Here is a 19,347-nt window from a genome sequence, read left to right on the forward strand (position 1 = left end):
GGCTCCCAATTTCTATTCTCCATTCTGGACCTTGAGATCCATTTCAGGGTCATTAGAGTCCTGGTCTCCGACATTACTTTAGGGTCTTAATGATTAGAAGCATGAGCTCTGGGGCCACAACGTGTTTCGGTTTGAACCTCAGATCCACAACTTAGTAGTTGTATAACTTTACTTCATTGTGCCTCAGTTTTCTCATGTGTAAAATGGGGAACAAAGATACTTAACCTCATAGGGTTATTAGGATTAAATGAGTTAATATATGAAAAGCCCCTGGGACAGTCACCCACGCACAGTAAGTAAGTGTTTGTTAAAATTCAATTTTTGAAAGGTGACCTTATCCCTGGGTAAGAGTGGATGAGGTTGGCTGAAGACTCCAGACAAGCCACTGAGGGTAACTCAGATCATTCCATTTAAATTCATAAATATTTGTTGGATGCCTAAAATTCTCAGAAGTAGAGCTCAGAATTCCTATGAGAATGACTAGGGTTTACTTCACCATGGTAAAAAAGATTTCAATGCCTGCCACAGGCAGCCTGTTAATAACCAACTGAAGATACACTTTATAAACAAACAAACCAACCTACCACTGTCTCCCTCGTGAAAGTCTCCCCTTCTATAAAATCTGGCTTCTCTAAGGGAGGAGAATGGCACAGCTCACCAGTGAAGCATTAAACAAGTTATCTTCTCTCTCTAGCCTGTCACTCCACCCTTTCTTCCCTGAGTGTGTGTGTGTATAGTAAAAAAGTACAAACATAAAATTCATTACTTTAACTGTTTTTAAGTGTATAGTTCAATGGCATTAAGTACAATCACAATGTTTTACAACCATCACCACCATCCATCTCCAGAACTTTTTCATCTTCCTCAACTGAGGCTCTGTACCGTTGAACACTAATTTCCATTCCTTCTCTCCCCAGACTTTGGCACCCATCATTTTATTTTGTTTTTATGAATCCGACTACTAAGTAGAATCGAATTGTATTTGTTCTTTTGTGGACTGATTTCACTTAGCATGTCTTCCAAGTTCATTGATGTTTTCGCGTGTATCAAAATGTTCTTTTTTTATTTTATTTATTTGAGAGAGAGAGCACGTGTTCGAGTGGAGGAGAGGCAGACAGAGGGAGAGAGAGAGAATCCCAAATAGGCCCCGCACTGTCAGCACAGAGCCTTACTCGGGGCTCCAACCCCTGAACCATGCGGATCATGACCAGAGCGGAAACCAAGAGTCAGATGCTTAACCAACTGAGCCACCCAGGCGCCCCAAAAATGTTCTACTTTTAAAGGCAGGTTTTAAAACGTTTATTTCTTTATTTTGAGAGAGAAGGGGGAGAGGGGTAGAGAGAGAGGGAGAGAGAGAATCCCAAGCAGGCACCCCGAGGTCAGTTAGGAGCCCAAGGAGGGCTCGATTCCACCGGCATGAGATCATGATCTGAACCAAAATCAGGAGTCGGACGCTTAACCAACTGAGCCACCCAGGAGCCCAAATGTTCTGCTTTTTGAACACTGAATAATATTTCAATGTATGCATATATCACATTTTGTTTACCCATTCAACAATCAGTGGACACTTGGGTTGCTTCCAGATTTTCATTTATTGTGAATAATGCTGCTGTGAACATGGGTGTACAAGAGTCTTTTTGAGCCCCTGCTTTCAATTCTTTGGGGTACATCCGAAGTAGAATTACTAAGCTCACGGTCGTATTTTCACTTTTTGAGGACTCTCCATACTGTTTTCCACAGCAACTGCACCATTTTACATCCCCACCAACAGTGCACAAGGGGTGTCTCCACATCCTTGCCAACGTTATTTTTTTGGTAGTAAGCATCCTCATCAGTGTCTGAATATGTCTTGACTAAGTTTATTGTCAAACATACAATTGTCAAAATGCCAGTGCAAGACTAGGGTGGTGCAGTGATCATGAGTGACTTTGTTGAGGGTTGTTTTATTAGGGCAGATTGCTATTATTTTAGAAAATACCTTCATTTAGTATTGTAAGATGAGGCAGAGGAATTCTGGGTACTCATTTATTAGGTGATGAAAGGAACTGGCCATAGTCAACATGTCCAGGCAGGTGGAAATCTCAGGACAGGTTTCCAGGCCGTGCCCTTCTAGTTGAGTTCAAGACCAACTGACAGATGGCCACTCAACGAAGACTCTTCTTCCAAGGTGAGAGTCATACCCTACTCTCTCCTCACCTCAGCTTTAGCTAACATCTTCCTCCGTTTGCTTATTTATTCACTAAGTATTTCAACATACACCGTCTCTTAAGAAGAAAGTAACTGAAGATGGAACTTCTACTTTACTTTTTCGTGGACAAGTACTGAATTATGCCTTCAAGAGCCCCAGCACTGTCTCCCTGTCTGCCAGAGCCTGGAATGAAGTCTCCAAGATGAGTTCCCTCTTGTCCATCCGCAAATGCTCTGCCCTGGGCACATGTCACAACCACAATCAGTTTGCTGGAAACTGAAGAAAGATATCATATGATAGGCTAGACTTTAGAAGCACCGTCAGATAACGCTGAAGGGACAATATACATAATAAAACTATGAAAAACTAGGAAAACAAAAAAGCTAAGGAGACAGTAAAGACAGTAATTCCTTTTCCCTGGAAATGAGATTTAATGGCCTTTTAAATCAATGCTTAATTTCCCTATGATTTTAGTTATGTTTTGGGAAGCAGCCTTTTCTTCTCCACTTAGTGTTTAAGACACTAAGAAGTGGGAGTGCCGGGTGGCCAGCTGATGACTCTTCCCTGTCCCTGACAAAACGCATTTCCTTCAAGGCTAAGCTATAATAGCTGGGAGATTTATAACAAATTTTGAGCACTTACTCTGTGCTGGGCACTTTTAGTCCTGTCACCTCATGAAAGTCATCCAACCAGCTCTAAAGACAGACATTATTTCTGCCGACCACAGGAGCACAGAAAGAGACCTGTCTTTGAAGACCCTGGAAGGAAGTTAAAGAAAAGTTCTCCCAGGCTTTTTTTTTTTTTTTTTTTTTTTTAAACTTCCATCTCCAATCTCCTGACTCTCTGCTCCATCATACTCATAAGAAAGGATGGGACAGAAGAGCTGTGTGTCTGCTTAGTCTTTCTACAACCCCAGAGGCTGAGTAACCTTGGAGGTTAAGTTCATGGTTAAGGAGGCTGCTCCTTTGCCCACAGATCAAAGTCAGAAAAAGATTGGGGCAAAGTCAATTTAAACATTTAAATTCATTTTCTTGTGTAGATTTCTTCTGCTCCAGACTTCTAACTTCCTCTGTACTTTAAAGACTGTTCAGAAGCACCTGGGTGGCGCAGTCGGTTAAGCGTCCGACTTCAACCAGGTCACGATCTCGTGGTCGGTGAGTTCGAGCCCCGAGTCAGGCTCTGGGCTGATGGCTCAGAGCCTGGAGCCTGTTTCCGATTCTGTGTCTCCCTCTCTCTCTGCCCCTCCCCCGTTCATGCTCTGTCTCTCTCTGTCCCAAAAATAAATAAACGTTGGAAAAAAATAAAATAAAATAAAGACTGTTCAAAGGGCGCCTGGGTGGTTCAGTTGGATAAGCATCCAACTTCGGCTCAGGTCATGATCTCATGTCTGTGAGTTCAAGCCCTGCATTGGGCTTTGGGCTCTGTGCTGACAGCTCAGAGCCTGGAGCCTGCTTCAGATTCTACATCTCCCTCTCTTTCTGCCCCTCCCCTGCTCATGCTCTGTCTCTCTCTCTCTCTCTCTCTCTCTCTCTCTCTCAAAAATAAATAAACATTGGGGCGCCTGGGTGGCTCAGTCGGTTGAGTGTCCGACTTGGGCTCAGGTCATGATCTTGCGGTCCGTGAGTTCGAGCCCCGCGTCGGGCTCTGTGCTGACAGCTCAGAGCCTGGAGCCTGTTTCAGATTCTGTGTCTCCCTCTCTCTCTGACCCTCCCCCGTTCATGCTCTGTCTCTCTCTGTCTCAAAAATAAATAAACGTTAAAATAAATAAATACACATTAAAAAAATTTTTTTTGAAATGGAGAGTGTTAAGAGATAAGGTTGGGTGGATTTCTGTAAATAGAGGTTTTGTTTGAGTTGCGGGGACTATGGGTGGATTGGAGTTTTCTTCTTCATTTTCCTTCATGAAATTTATCTTTTATCATGATAAAAGTATTAAAAAATCTGGGGGTGCCCGGGTGGCTCAGTCAGTTGAGCATCAGACTCTTAATTTCCCCTTGGGTCATGATCCCAGGGTCATGGGATCGAGCCCCCTTGTTGGGTTCCGTGCTGAGTGTTAAGCCTGCTTGAGATTCTTTCTCTCTCCTTCTGCCCCTCTTCCCCGCTCCCGTGTCCTCCCTCTCTCGATTTTTTATTTTTTTAATGTTTACTTATTTATTTTGAGAGAGAGAGAGAGAGACAGCATGAGTGGGGGAAGGGTGGAGAGAGAGCGCGAGACAGAATCCCAAGCAGGCTCCATGCTGTCCGTGCAGAGCCCGATGCGGGGCTCAACCCTACGGACTGTGAGATCATGACCTGAGCTGACTGAGCCACCCAGGTGCCCTATCGCTAGCTCTCTTAAAAAAAAAAAAAAAAAAAAAAAAAGTATTAAAAAATCTGTATGCCCATTTAATAAATTACTCTTTATTGCTAGCATATTGAACATTTGTTGTATGGAAAAAATTCAAGGATGCCACCACCAAAACACACACATAAAAAATGAGAAGCGGTGTATTGTGTAGGAAAGGGCCATTTTCCGGAGTCACACTGCTTAAGGCTAAAAATCAGTTTGCCACTTGCTAGCTGTCCCACCTTGGGCGAAGCCTAAATTTTTTGTGCCTGTTTATATATAATAGGTCATTGTAAAAATAAAAATAATCCACGTGAAGTGCTTAGGGGAATACTTGGCTTATAGCAGCACTTACATGTTAGCTACTGGCAGCAACAGTTGAGAAGGGAATGGCTGTTAAAAATCCCTGTATTTGCAAATAACATAGCTGATATTCAAAATTAAATGTCAGTCACTGCATTTGGGTGACATACCTTAGTAAATGGAAGTTGTTGATTAAACATTTTAAGATATGTGTGCACCGCATGCTACTCAAACTGCACTTAATGTGTCCCCAAATTTAATATGGAAATGTGATTGTCTCTACTCCATGCATGAACATAGTTTTAAAAGCTAACACAAAACGGAAGTTCCAAACCCAAAAAGGATCAGTTCTGTTTCTCTAAATGTCTGGGCTTCTTTTCTTTTTCAAGATTTTTCGAATTTTCGGAGCACCTGGGTGGCTCAGTTTGTTAAGCGTCCGACTTCGGCTAAGGTCATGATCTCACACGGTTTGTGAGTTCGAGCCCCGCATCCAGCTCTGTACTGACAGCTCAGAGCCTGGAACCTGCTTTGGATTTTGTGTTTCCCTCTCTCTCTGCCCCTCGCTCATGCTTCTCTCTCTCTCTCTCAAAACTAATCATTAAAAAAATATATTTTTTAATATTTTTTGAAAATTTTCAGGCAATCTCTACACCCAATGTAGGACTCAAACCCACCACCCCAAGATCAAGAGTTGTAGGATTCACCCACTGAACCAGCCAGGTACCCCTGGGCTTATTTTCTAAAATAGGTTTTTCAGGTCAAATGTTTCCCAGAAACCTAAATGATAGAATGGAGATGGGAAATTCAAAGACATGAAGTTATGTCTTGACTTCATGACAAATTCAACTGGCTGCCTGTCAATCAAATTTTGAGACATTTGTTCCCTCAAACATAAAATGTGAAGAACTGTTTGCTTTCTTATTTCAGAGATAGTTTAAGAAGCATATACAACTCAGAGCTTGGGGAAGAGTTTACACCAACACAGACATTAGTAGTTGGTGCTACTGGGCTGCCCTTCTCACGTCATGATACATCATAAATGCCTACTCTCTGTCCTTGCTCTTCCTACGTGCTTTCTCCTCTTTATTCCCATTAATGTGTAGTTAGCTCCTAATCACATAGACTTTGGGTGTAAATCAAAGTTGAGTACGAAGAAAAGGTATTAAAACACTACCATTGCCTAATGAAGTCCTGTGAAGTGTATGTGATAGTTAATTTGTCAATTTGACTAGGCAACGGAGTGCCCAGATAGTTGGCTAACCATCATTCTAGGTGTTTCTGTGAGGGTGTTTTTGGATGAGATTAACACTGAAATCAGTAGACTGAGTAAAGCATCTTACCCTCCGTAATGTGGATGGGCCTCGTCCAATCAGTTGAGGGCCTAAATACAACATAAGGTTGACCCTCTGCTGAGTGAGACAGAATTCTCCTGTCTGATGGCTTCCAAGCAGGAATATCATCAGCTATTACAGCCTAACTAACAGCCTTGGGACTTGAACTGGAACGTCAACTCTGCATATGTTGGACTTGCCAGGCTCCATAGCTGCACACGTCAGTTCCTTATAATAAATCCCTTTACATATGCATATATCTCCTATTAGTTGTGTTTTCCAGGAGAATGCTAATACAGAACCATACCGTTATATACTGAAACTCTGCAGACAAAATTTGAGAGAATTCAAACTAGGCTTGAAAGTCAAAGAAAAAGCAGAGCTGTTCCACCAACGAAGGCCATATATAGACATATTCTTGAGTCTCAGGTATTTACAGCGGGATCAAAAATACATGGAGTACTTTCCAACACACATCACTTTCTAGTGGTTTCCCACTTATTCCTACCTGCAGCCTTGGGGATTATTTGGCTTTAATAAATGAGTCACTTACATAGCTGAAGCCTCTTCCTATACAGTGAACCAAGATGGCAGAGGGAAAAAGGGCACTGAGGTTCACTCCCTTGGGCAATCTCCCACTGGATCTTACGGAATACCATGGAGATTTCTACATCTTCCAACCATAGCCTTAGATCATGTCAAAAGCAGACTATTGCTTACAAATGAACAGCAACACACAGGAAAGGCCTCCTGTTAGATGGGACAGAGTTCTGAGGACAGAAGACAGACCACTCAAAGAAGAGTTAAATCTGGAGATGACAGGAAAAAATGAGGACCCCAAACATATCTTAGCAATAGCTAGGGCAAATGAATTGGGGAAATCATCTTGGGAGTAATTCTGGCTCATTAGTAGTAACGAAAGGGCAAACCGTCACTTACTGTGGAGGGGCCTTCCTTGACCTGTGATCTCTTTTTCTCTATTTGTTTGGTCACTCAGTTATTCTGTTCAAAGTCCAAAACCAGGGCAGTCACAGGTCCACAGCTCTGTTCTCAGCCCTTCCTTGGATCTCTTAAAAACACTCCACAGGACATGCTTATGTTTTCGTTCAGTCCAAAAACCAGCTGAGTGGTTGGAGGGGCATCTTGTCTCAAATATGGAAAGTTCTCTAGGGAAGGGCTACAACAATATCCATGTTCCTAGCAATTGTACCAACATGTAGCATCCCAATGACAGGATATAATTACTGTTAGTATAATTCTAATTCTAATTCATGTAAACATTTCCCTCTTTTTAAAAAATCTTAGTTGATTTCCCTTTTCTTTATGGATAGGACATACAGAGGAATTAGTTACATTTCAATTTCTTCTTTAATTAGTTTCAGCCCTTTAATGTACACCACTTAAGAAAAAAATCCAGAAGGACTGGCAGGCCAGCCTCGAGCAATGCTTGAAAAAGCAGGTAACTCTTGAGTCAGCACATGGGAAAAGAAAACATATTCAATGTTGTTTTTTTTTTTTTTTTTATAATGGTCACATTTCCAAGCAGTATTTGGAATGTTACATCAAGTATTGAATTGGTATTAGGCGATGGATACCCGTAAATTAATAGACAGAATAAACATTTACCTACGTTTTTTAAAGGTGTTTAAAAAATAAAATCTCCACTTCCACAATACTCTTGAATTATTCATCAGTATAAAATGGCACTTTAACAAACTCACTTCAAAGGAGAATAACTGCCATGAATACAAGACTTATTTCACCTTTATTTGTGACTTTGCAGAGGTTCAAACCGACAAATAATAATCAATTTTCTTTTCACATAAAGGGAATTAGTTACTCCACTAATACCTTCAGAATCGTTGTAATAAAAACCTATTATTTTAAAAGGGTAATACAGAAGAGAACTTCACGGTCTTAAGAGACTATGCACAAGTGATAATACTTGGTATTAAAAAACAACCAACCAACCAACCAACCACTGAAAGTCTGGCTCCCATTCTCTTTCTGATATTTGGCCTCTGATCATTCTCTTAAGACAGTAGTTTCCAAAGTCTGGTGTATATTAGAATCACCTGGAGAGCTAACAGAGCACAGGGGAGCCCAGGGGCATTTATATAGGGAATGTCTGGGTCTGTACATCTTTACCAAACTCCCCAGTGATGCTTTCCAAACCAGGCTAGTCAAATTATCCGGGTAGCTTTGAGAAACAACAAATTCCCAGGCTCCACCCCAGGAAATTTTGATTCAGTGGGTTTGAGAAATCTTAAAACATAAAATAAACACCTTACTTAAAAAAAATGTTTTGGTTTTTTTATTTTATTTTTTATTTTTTATTTTTTTTTATTTTTTATTTTTTTCAACGTTTATTTATTTTTGGGACAGAGAGAGACAGAGCATGAACGGGCGAGGGGCAGAGAGAGAGGGAGACACAGAATCGGAAACAGGCTCCAGGCTCTGAGCCATCAGCCCAGAGCCCGACGCGGGGCTCGAACTCACAGACCGCGAGATCGTGACCTGGCTGAAGTCGGACGCTTAACCGACTGTGCCACCCAGGCGCCCCCAAAAAAATGTTTTTTTAAACCAACTTCCCAAGTGGTTCTGATTGGTCAGATTTGGGAGTTGCTTACTTAGGATGCTTACTTATCTAAATAAGTGTCTTTCAAAAAATTCTAGGCCTCTGAGTTCATTAAGAATATTCATAACTTTGGGTAAGTTATAAATCACCATCCTGTGAGAATTTAACAAATTAAGCTGTCTAGAAGTGATTTGATACTAAAAACCCTACCCGATTTAGCACTTAAATTACTTAAAGATTTTCTGTCTGTCTACTCAGTCCCCTCAGGCAAAGGTCTGTACATAAAATTTGTTTCTTAAGGCTGTTAAGTGCTAGGCACCCCAAGTGCTCAGAAGGAAGTTGCCCCACAGGATTTTGTTCTATTAACCTTTCCCTCTTCCATTCAGACTCCCCGAGCTGTGCGGAACAGACCTATTTCAGGGCACCACGGCCAACTGATGTCACTTGCAGTGTTACACGTCAGGACACCAACCCAGAATACCTGCTAACCCCGCTCCCACCCCGCTGGTAGCGAGATACTGAAAAACTCTAACGTGACAATTGATTCCTTTGGGGGAAAGAAATGCTCTCACCACACACAATAAGTAGTTTAAAAGCTTGACTATTCTTGAAGCCAAGGTAAGAGAAAGCCAGTTATGACTTTAGAAGCTTCAAAAATACAGTGACTTTTGCGTTACCTCCTGTAGCCCCAAACCCATGGATATCCAGCCGCACTCCTGTGCATCTTGGAATCAGAGGTTGAAATTCAAAGTCCAAGACAGGAAGAATCTGACAGCGATAACCTACGATGAATTTGGGAAATGCCCTTTGCTCTCGTTTTCCTCGCAATCTGAAGTCCTATCAGGTTGAGATATCAACATACATCAAATGGGAAAATGAACGTGAAAAACAGGTGGGGATTCTGATCACAGGTGCCGATTTCCAACGCTTCCCACGAAATCCCGGATCCCAAATGGAGAGATAAGATGAGCTTTCTTTCACAGAAGGTGCCAGCTGAGTCACAGCAGCCAGCAGCCAGTGGGAGCCCACCTGTGAGAGATGCAGAGATGCATTTGAGTCCCAGGCTTTCCTTAGTGATGATGGTCCTTCCAGGACAGCTGGCAGGAGACAGTTCAAATGCACATGAGATTGCTGGGTGGGCAACCAAGGGAAAGGGATGAAGAGACCTCCTGACAGTGGGAGGGAAACAAGCCAAAAACTACTAGCAGCACGCCCAGCTGGAGGAGGGTTTGGTCTGCAGATTGATGTAGTCCCCTTGGGTGGACAAAGACATATCTTCTCTGGAATTGCTCATCATCTTTTCAATGAGGACTCTAAAAAACAAATAAAAAATAAGCCTGATAAACTGGGTGGAGGAAAGGGAGGAATGGCAGACAACTGTCTGCCTTATCACCAGATGGCATTCGGTAAAGCCACAACCTTAAATGCCCCTTTGTCCCCAGTTATCTCAGGAGAAAGGACAGCATCCCTGACCTTCCGAAGCTGGGATTCCAGCGGCTCAGTCTGTTCTTGTTTGTTCAGAAACAAGGAAAGAGGGTCCAAGGCAGGGAGCGGTGGCAGAAGACAGGTAAATCTGTGTGTCTAACCCCAGAACAACATGAGCTACTCACCTCATGGCCTCGTTAATATTTTTGTTCTCCTTGACCGATGTTTCTGTCCAACCTGTGAAACCATTCTCTTTACTGAACCGGTCAACTTGGTCTCGGCTCACTGCCCAGGGGGACAGATCACACTGGCAAAGAGAGTACATAAAAGGCAACACCATAAACTTCCTGAGAGTAGGAACACTGCTCAGATAGTTGCGGATTTAAAACCTTTCCACCAATGGCTAAGAGCACCAGCATCTAAAATCTAGTCAACATTCTCCCCAAAGAAAGTCCCAGCATCCCTTGAAAAGAGGTAGAGATGATTTTGCCAACTTGAGAAGGGGAAATGGATGCCTGGAATCAGAGAGCATTTTAGACATGCTTACTCTCTGACCACAGAGGCCAGGGGCCATTTTCCTAGATTAACCACATACTTTGTTGGCCAAGAGCAGGCAGGGCACGGGCTCTCCATTAGGCAGCGTGAGCTTGCTGTCCAAGTCCTGTTTCCATCTCTGGCTGTTGGTGAAGGTTGTGGCGTTGGTGACATCGAACATAATAACACAGGCGGAGGCATCCCGATAGTATAGTCGTGTCATGGAGGTGAAGCGCTCCTGCCCTGGGAGGAAAGAAGGGAGCTGTTGAAAACGTGATGCTAACAACTAGTCTCAACCCCCTCCAATACCCTGCCCTTCGTGTCTCCACTGTGGGGGGACAGGGCAGTAGGCACTGTGGCCGAGTGCAGATTCTGTACCCAGACCGCCCAAGTCCAAATCCCCGCTCTGTCATTTACTATCTGCATGACTTTGGCCAAGTCAAGCTTTCAGCGCTTCAGATTTCTCATCTGCAGAGCGGGGATAAAAGCAGTAGCTTTGATCACAGGGTTGCTATGAGGATTAACGAGTCATTGAATCTAAAATGCTGAGGAAAGTGCTTGGTATACAGTAAAAGTCAGCTATTATTATTATTGTCTCTATTTTCTGGGGATCTGGTTTCTCACCAAGGTCAGCTGAAACGCTGGAAAAAGCACCCTCCGTCTGCTGTGAGAGCGCCCACCTATGGTCTGGACAATCCACCACCCTGCCAGCTGCTCCACCCATAGAGAAAAGGCCCTACGTTTATCCAGGGCAAAACACCTACAGAAAACATCTACAGCGACTCATCTTATGTACCCTCTGAACGACCCAGTCATTCTGGCTCCAGAAAAGCCCTTCTGGGATTGCTACCCCACTTTTTCTGAGGGCTTGCTGATTCAACCAAAATTTCTTCCTTTGTTCCTAATGCATCTTTGCAGCCTACCTGCAATATCCCACAGCTGGAGCCGCACCACCTCTGAGTCAGACCACTGGAGAACCTTCAGAGCAAAATCCACTGAAAATACACGTAGAATCGAGTAAGATTTACCTTTAAAAAATCCGTGAACAAACCCGGATCAAATGTGCAGTTTCAACTAGAGACACCCAACTCTAATCTTTTCTATTTACTTTTCAGCTCTCAATGGGCTGAGATGAGTCCACCACACCTGTGGAACAGACAATTCTTTTTTTTTTTTTAACATATATTATTATTAAAAAAAATTTTTTTAAGCGTTTATTTATTTATTTATTTATTTTTTTGGAGAGAGAGAAAGAGAGAGAGTGCGCGGGAGGGGCAGAGAGAGAGGGAGACACAGAATCCGAAGCAGGCTCCAGGCCCTGAGCTGTCAGCACACAGCCCGATGCGGGGCTCGAACTCACGAACCGCGAGATCATGACCCGAGCTGAAGTCAGATGCTTAACCGACTCAGCCACCCAGGCACCCCTATTATTATCTTTTTAAGTAAACTCTACCCCCAACATGGGGCTTGAACTCACAACCCCAAGATCAAGAGTCACATGCTCTTCTGACGGAGACAGCCAGGTGCGCCTGGCACAGACAATTCATAACCACTCTCTGAAGGGGTCTTCGGCTTTTATTCTCTCAACAAACGCATCGATTTGTTACTACATCTCTCAGGCTGGGGGACAGGAGGGTGGGAGCAATTGTGAAAACCATTCCTGATCTCAAGCTACACAGTTTCTGGGAGGTCTAGGGGGTTTCCTTAGGGATGATCGGGCAAAAGGGGGAAATGAGGTAAGTGTGGGTAGCTTTTGCATCTTCCACATTCAATTTCACTGTTGGTTTCTAATCCGATTGCATTACGAGGAGAACACACCCGGGAGGAGGGGGGAATTCTATACCCTCCATAAGGCCCTAGGAATTTGGGGCAGGAATGGGCTAAAGTGCAGGGGCCCAGGAAGAAGAAAGACCCCGCATGGATGATGCTTTAAGAGCAGTGCTGGAGTCTGTAGATGCTGAGACTCCAGGAGCTAAGCCTGAAAGAGTCTGCCAGGGGGCCAAAGCCTTTTGATAAGGAGAGAAAATGAATAATTTCCCAGATTTGGAGATACATTTTCCTGCATCTGTGACAGAAATGAAAGCCAGGGGAAATTTAGAATAATTACTGAAAAAAAAAAAAATAGCTGGAGCCAATTATTCTTTACTAAAGGAAAACCAGAGCAATTGCTAAAAACTAATTAGCGAAATATTTTTTTTTAAGTTTTATTTTTATTTATTGATTTTGAGAGAGGGAGAGAGAGCACGGGTGCAGGAGCTCACAAGTTGGGGAGGGGCAGAGAGGAGACAGAATGCCAAGCAGGCTCTACACCATCAGTGTAGGTGAGATCACGACCTGATCTGAGAAGGAGTGGAACGCTTAACCGAGTGGGCTACCCAGGCATCCCTGTATTTTTAACCAAATCCATGAAATAGGGGACCTCATATTATTTAGGAGTTAGGGGGCAAAATGGTCAGGAAATAGTTTTTGAAACTTTAAACCCTAAATTTCGGGGCGCCTGGGTGGCTTAGTCAGTTAAGCGTCCGACTTCAGCTCAGGTCATGAGTTCGAGTCCTGCCTCGGGCTCTGTGCTGACAGCTCAGAGCCTGGAGCCTGCTTTGGATTCTGTCTGTCTGTCTGTCTCTCTCTCTCTGCCCCTCCCCCACTTGCACTCTGTCTCTCTGTCAAAAATAGATGAACATTAAAAAAAATTTATAAACCCTAAATTTTGCTGGATGTTCCTAAGGAGGATGTTTTAATGGTAGTGTTAATGCTTGTTAATTTTTTAAAATTCCATAATGGACACCAGCACCCATCTTCAATATTTACATTAGTGCAGGTTTTTTCCTTAAAAAAAAAAAAAAAGAGTTCTCTTAATGTAGATAAATGAATAAATGTTGTGTTACTCTCCCCCTTCACCAGCTGTTCCCAGCTAAACACCTTCTACCTAACACAAAGGCATTTCTACCTCTGAGGGGAAAAAAAAAGTTGAGTCCAAAGCCTGTCCCTAGAAACAAATGAATGAACTCCTTTGTGTTCCCTTCTTTTCACCTCCCCAGTTTGAGAGAAAAAGGGGTGGAAAGATAGGCCAGATAATCCATATATTTCAGATTTCCTAAAGAATTTCTAGGTTGCCTTTATTTAAGCAATCCATGGACAAAAATACACACAGCTTACCAGCCTGGATAAGCATCAGATTGTGGGGGCCAGGGGCCCTCCCAGGTAGGCACCCCCAAACAAAGCTGGGATTCTAGGGGCGCCTGGGTGGCTCAGCCTTAAGGTTAAGCATCCAACTCTTGATCTCAGCTCAGGTCATGGTCTAGCAGTTCTCCGAAGGAGCCCCACGTGGGGCTCTGCGCTGACAGAGGGAGCCCGCTTGGGATTCTCTCTCTCCCTCTCTCTCTGCGCCTACCCTGCTGTCTCTCTCAAAATAAATAAATTTTTAAAAATTATTAATCACACACACACACACACACCACACACACACACACTAGCATCCTTTAAGGCCAGATTAAACACCTTTCTGTTCCTTCATCAGCTGCCTGGAACTCCTGTGAGAGGCAGGCCAAGAGCCCCAGCCGGCACCCAACCGGGCCTCCCAGGTAGGAGGGGTGGGGGTGGGGGTCCCAGCGGCCTCTGCTGATGACACGAATTTGCCGATGACCGCCTGGAAGGTTGCAGGAGACCGGAGTTCACAGTTCCCGGGGGGAAACGCAACAATTGCGCATTTTCTCATCCACCCTTCCCCATTCCTCCTCTTCACACCTTCGCCCAATCTCTTCCCCGGCAGTCAGCTCAGGCTGGGTGAACCTCACTGGGGAAACCCAAGAGAAACGTGCAAATCAAACACCGGGCAGTTACTCGCTCCAAGATCCCAGACACCTACTTCCTGACGGAGGAAGGGCCTTGAGGGCTCGAAGCCCCCGGCTCCCCACCCGCAGGGGTCCGCCCCGCCCCCGCGGCGACGTCTCACCTCCCACCGTGGACTTGTAATGTTTGTTGAAGCTGTCCTGGGAGTATCGCTGCACCAGGGACGTCTTGCCCACCGCGGCGTCCCCCACCACCAGCACTTTGAACAGGTGATCGCGTCCGCCCATGGCTGGCGGGCTGGACTGGTGAGGGAGGCGGCCAGTGGAGTGGGGGGGGGAGTCGCTTGTTTTAACTCCTTCGGTTCCGGACCCCCTCAAACCGAAGACCGCCCGCTGGAGCGGCTCTGACGAGAAAGCAAAAAGGGAAACTTTGCACTCAACCTAGACGCGCTTCCTCCCCGTGCGGCCGCAGCCTGGGTGGGGCGCAGGGCGCGAGTTCCGAGCCCCCGGGCTGTTCGCACCTTCCCCAACCCCCCGACCCCCCCGCACCGGGCTGCCCAGAAACTGGACGTGACCCAGCGGTGCCTCGCCCACGGGGACTTCCCCGGAGCAGCACCAGCGGGCGAACCCGGGCCAGCGCTTACACGGATGGGGCCAGACGACGGGGGCCCTCCCCGCCCTGCACAAACCAAATTCCGGGCAAGGAGCTGCTCACGCTTAGACCCCGGGGACCCTGGACCGCCTAGGGCGGCGCGGGGCCCCTTGTCTTCCTCCGCACGCGTCACGTGCAGGGCGGCTTGGGGCACTACATTCCCCAGCTTACCTCGAGGCGAAGAGAAACTAGAGGAGAGCGGAGAGTGCCCCGCGAGGCCTCCTGGGAAAGGTAGTTTATGCACTTTTTTTTTTGTTTTTTGAAACGCTGCACAAAGTTTCAAGGCTTTCAAACCTCTTCGGTGGTTCGAGATCTTTATAGTAAGCCTGGAATGGAAAAGATCCTTCAGAGGCGATTTATTCCACACGATCTCACCTGCCTCATTCCGTCCCCAGATTTCCCATTATCTTTAAAGGTTTTATGGAACAAAGGTTAAAAATTGTTCCATAGATTCCATAAATGATTCAACTAATAGAAGTTCCAGCCTCATCCCTCATGCTCCCAGCGAAGTCCATTTGCTGTTTCTTTGATCACACAAATCTCCAGTATCTTAGGAACATGAAGGCTAGCTCTTTCATTTGCCATGTGGCTAGGATAAGTCAAGTTCAGGGACATTTGATCAAGAGACTGACCCTTAGAAAAACTTATGCCATTAAATGTCAGTTATTATTATTATTATTTGATAACTGGCCACAACAGTAAAGGTAGAAAACGAAGAGACAGTTCCTTATTCTCACTTCACAATTCCCAATCTTATCGTTTGAACTGGCAGCTAACTGGAGTCCACTGGGAGTCCTCCTCCATTTGCTGCTGCCGTTGCTCATAAATAATCATTAAACTACACTTTTGCCCGTGATTTAAAAATTTCGGCCTATAGCTTTCATGACCTACCCCACCTTTAGTTAAAGAGTTAAGGGGACCTGAGATTCATGGCAAGCAAAATAGCTCTATTTTTCTGGGCTCTTGCCAGAGACAGAAGAGAAAACAGCAAGCCCTGGTAAACACAGCTATGCGCAGGTCTCTTTAAAAACAATTTTTTTTTTAACGTTTATTTATTTTTAGAGACAGAAAGACAGAGCATGAGTGGGGGAGGGGCAGAGAGACCTGGTGACACAGAATCCGAAGCAGCCTCTTGATAGACAGGCTATCTCTTATGACCCTTGAGGACAGAACATCGGCATGATTCATGAGGTATTTAGCCCAAAATGTTTGTTACCCAGGGGGCGCCTGGGTGGCTCAGTTGGTTGAGTCCAACTTCAGCTCAGGTCATGATCTCACAGTTCCTGAGTTTGAGCCCCACATCGGGCTTGGAGCCTGGAGCCTAGAGCCTGGAGCCTGGAGCCTGAAGCCTGCTTCAGATTCTATCTCTGCCCCTCCCCGGCTTGTATTCTGTCTGTCTCTCTTTTTCAAAAATAAATAAACTTAAAAAAAAAAGTTTGCTACCCAGGTACGGGAGGTCAGGCTAGCTGCTCCTCTGAGAGCCCTTTCCAAGGGTCTCTTCTCAGTTCCCATTGGCTTTGACATAGCTGACGACCCTTTGACAACTCTTTGGCTTTGTGGTTGGTCCTCTTGTCTGTCTCTCCGACCATTACCTTTTTCTTTTATGGTTTCTTTCCACCCCATCACTCCCAAAAGGGGCTATTTTTCTAAGGCTTGATTCTCGGTCCTTGAGCTGATCATTCATTAAACACAATTCATGAATTGCTCTTGGCTTCAAATATCTCTCAGTCTTGACTTTATTTATATTTTTATCTCCAATCAATTATATTCAACTGGTACTTAAAGGTGCCTCCACTTGGATGTGGTTTCACAGCCTCCCTCTTAGTACATCATCACAAAAATGGCTCCTTTTCTCAGGGTCCCCATTTTTGTCACTGGTCTCATTGTTTCTTTGCTCCACTCAGGTTTCAGACCTCGAGCACTAAAAACAAAACTTTTTTAGGCCCGCCTGGGTGGATCAGTCGGTTAAGCGTCTGACTTCGGCTCAGGTCATCATCTCACGGTTCGTGAGATCAAGCCCTCAGTCGGGCTTTGTGCTGACAGCTCAGAGCCTGGAGCCTGCTTCACTTACTGTGTCTCCCTCTCTCTCTGCCTCTCCCCCACTCACACTCTGTCTCTCTCTCTCTCTCTTTTATTTCAAAAATAAATAAATGTTTTAAAAAGTTTTTTTAATTTTTGTGTTTTATTTTATTTTTGAAATAAAGATAGAGTAAGCACGAGTGTGGGAGGGGCAGAGAAAGAGGGGAACAGAAGATCTGAAGTGGGCTCTGCCCTGACAGCAGTGAGCTCAATGCAGGGCTTGAACTCATGAACCTTGTGATCATGACCTTAGCCAAAGTTGGATGCTCAACTGACTGACCCACCCAGGTGACCCTGAGCATTTAAAAAATTTTATTTTTCTGTGGTAGGAATACTTAACATCAGATCTACTCTTAACACATTTTTAAATGGGTTATGAGATACAAAAAAATAAGTTTAAGTGTGCAACAGAGGTACAGTGTCGTACAGTAGATCTCTAGAATTTACTCCTCTTGCTTAAGTGAAACTTAAGCCCATTGATCAGAAAGTCTCATTTGCCCCCTCCCCCCCATTTTTTGGCAACAGCTATTCCACTCTTTGATTCTATAAATTTGTCTATTTTATTTTATTATTAATTTTTAAATATTTACTTATTTGAGAGAGAGGGAGCAAGCGGGGGAAGGGGCAGAGAAAGAGGGAGAGAGAGAATCCCAAGCAGGCTCCACACTGTCAGCGCAGAGCCTGATGCGGGGCTCGAACTCACAAACCCTGAGATCATGACCTGAGCCAAAACCAAGAGTTGGATGCTTAAGCCACTGAGCCACCCAGGCACCCCTAATTTTGACTATTTTAGATATCTCATATAAACGAGATCATGCAGTGGTTGTCTTTCTCTGACTTGACTTATTTCACTCCACATAATGTCCTTAAGCTTCATTCATATTGTTGCTTACTTGCAGAGGTTCCTTTTTCAGAAAGGCTGAATAATATTCCACTGTATGCATGTGCCACTTTTCTTTATCTATTCATCTATCGAAGGACATTTAGGTTGCTTCCGTATCTTGGTTATTGTGAATAGCATTGTAATGAACATGGTAATGCTAATATCTCTTTGATATACTGATTTCAATTCTTTTGCATAAATACCCAGAAGTGGGATTTCTGGATCATATGATAGTTCTATTTTTAACTTTTTGAGGAACTGTCATACTGTTTTCCATAATGGCTGCAGCATTTGCATTCCCACCAACAGTGTGCAAGGGTTCCAATTTCTCCCCATCTCTGCCAACATTTGTCTTTTTTTTTTTTTTTTTTTTATGATAGCCATCTTGCCAGGTGTGAAGTGATATCTCCTTGTGGTTTTGTATTTCCCTGATGATGAGTGACACTGAACATTCTTTCATGTACCTGGTCACTATCTGTATGTCTTCTTTGGAGAAATGTCTACTCAAATCCTCAGCCAATTTTTTTAATCACACATTAGTTTTTTGTTCTTTTGCTATTGCAGACTTTGAGCATTATGAACACTTCCTTTTACACACATCCCTTTACAGACTCCTTTTTAAAAAGTCAGTCACCACATCATCTGATTCTTCTTTCAAAAACATTACTCCACCCACCCTTTCTGCTTCCTATTCAGTGCTCTTTTCCTGGTTCAGGCTATCCTTATCTCACACCTGGGTCATCTCCAATAACCTGTTTTTTGGTCTCCCTGATTCGAGTTTCTTTTATCTCAATGCATCTTACACATTGTCCAGGATGATTTCCCTAAAACATCATTGTTCCCTCCACTGTCTACCAACTATCCAAAGACTGGCCAACCTCCCTGAGATGGTATCCAAAACCTTTTTTTTTTTTTTTTAATTCTTTTCAGTTATTTTAAAAATGTTTATTTATTTTTGAGAGAGAGAGAGAGAGAGAAAGAGAGAGACACGTAGACAGGGAGTGAGCGGGGGAGGGGCAGAGAGCGACAGAGACAGAATCTGAAACAGGCTCCAGGCTCTGAGCTCTCAGCACAGCGCCTGTCACAGGGCTTCAACTCACGAACGGTGAGATCATGACCTGAGCTGAAGTCAGACACTTAACTGACTCAGCCACCCAGGCACCCGCAGTTTTATTTTTTTTTAACGTTTATTTATTTTTGAGAGAGACAGTCCAAGCAGGGGAGGGGGAGAGAGAGAGGGAGACAGAGGATCCAAAGAGG

General features: G+C 44.2%; 1 protein-coding gene across 5 annotated transcripts; it reads right to left on the minus strand.

The window, feature by feature from the left end:
• Nucleotides 1–8,610: 8,610 nt before the first annotated feature.
• RAB29 (RAB29, member RAS oncogene family) lies at nucleotides 8,611–15,407 on the minus strand. Of its 5 annotated transcripts, XM_047841523.1 has the most exons (7): nucleotides 15,297–15,401; nucleotides 14,638–14,877; nucleotides 14,184–14,478; nucleotides 11,609–11,680; nucleotides 10,747–10,928; nucleotides 10,337–10,458; nucleotides 8,611–10,039 (listed from the first exon to the last, which is right to left on the minus strand). In XM_047841523.1, exons 3-7 carry the CDS (start codon nucleotides 14,398–14,400, stop codon nucleotides 9,928–9,930), a joined length of 705 nt encoding a protein of 234 aa, XP_047697479.1. In that variant the 5' UTR covers nucleotides 14,401–14,478; nucleotides 14,638–14,877; nucleotides 15,297–15,401; the 3' UTR covers nucleotides 8,611–9,927. The 5 variants fall into 5 exon arrangements, with proteins under 5 accessions (XP_047697479.1, XP_047697483.1, XP_047697480.1 ...); XM_047841527.1 differs by lacking the exon at nucleotides 14,184–14,478 and having other exon boundaries at nucleotides 15,297–15,407; XM_047841524.1 differs by lacking the exons at nucleotides 14,184–14,478; nucleotides 15,297–15,401 and adding an exon at nucleotides 15,118–15,277.
• Nucleotides 15,408–19,347: the final 3,940 nt, after the last annotated feature.

This window comes from Prionailurus viverrinus, chromosome F1 (assembly GCF_022837055.1).
Source record: "Prionailurus viverrinus isolate Anna chromosome F1, UM_Priviv_1.0, whole genome shotgun sequence".
NCBI classification, from domain to species: Eukaryota; Metazoa; Chordata; class Mammalia; order Carnivora; family Felidae; genus Prionailurus; species Prionailurus viverrinus.

Coding starts and splice junctions, on each gene's coding strand:
- RAB29 (XM_047841523.1), bottom strand. CDS start 14,400: ATGAGAAAATGCGCAATTGTTGCGTTTCCCCCCGGGAACTGTGAACTC. Junction 10,459..10,746: donor GCCTGCTCTTGGCCAACAAA/GTATGTGGTTAA, acceptor TCTCTTTGCCAG/TGTGATCTGTCCCCCTGGGC. Junction 10,040..10,336: donor AATATTAACGAGGCCATGAG/GTGAGTAGCTCA, acceptor TTTGTTTTTTAG/AGTCCTCATTGAAAAGATGA.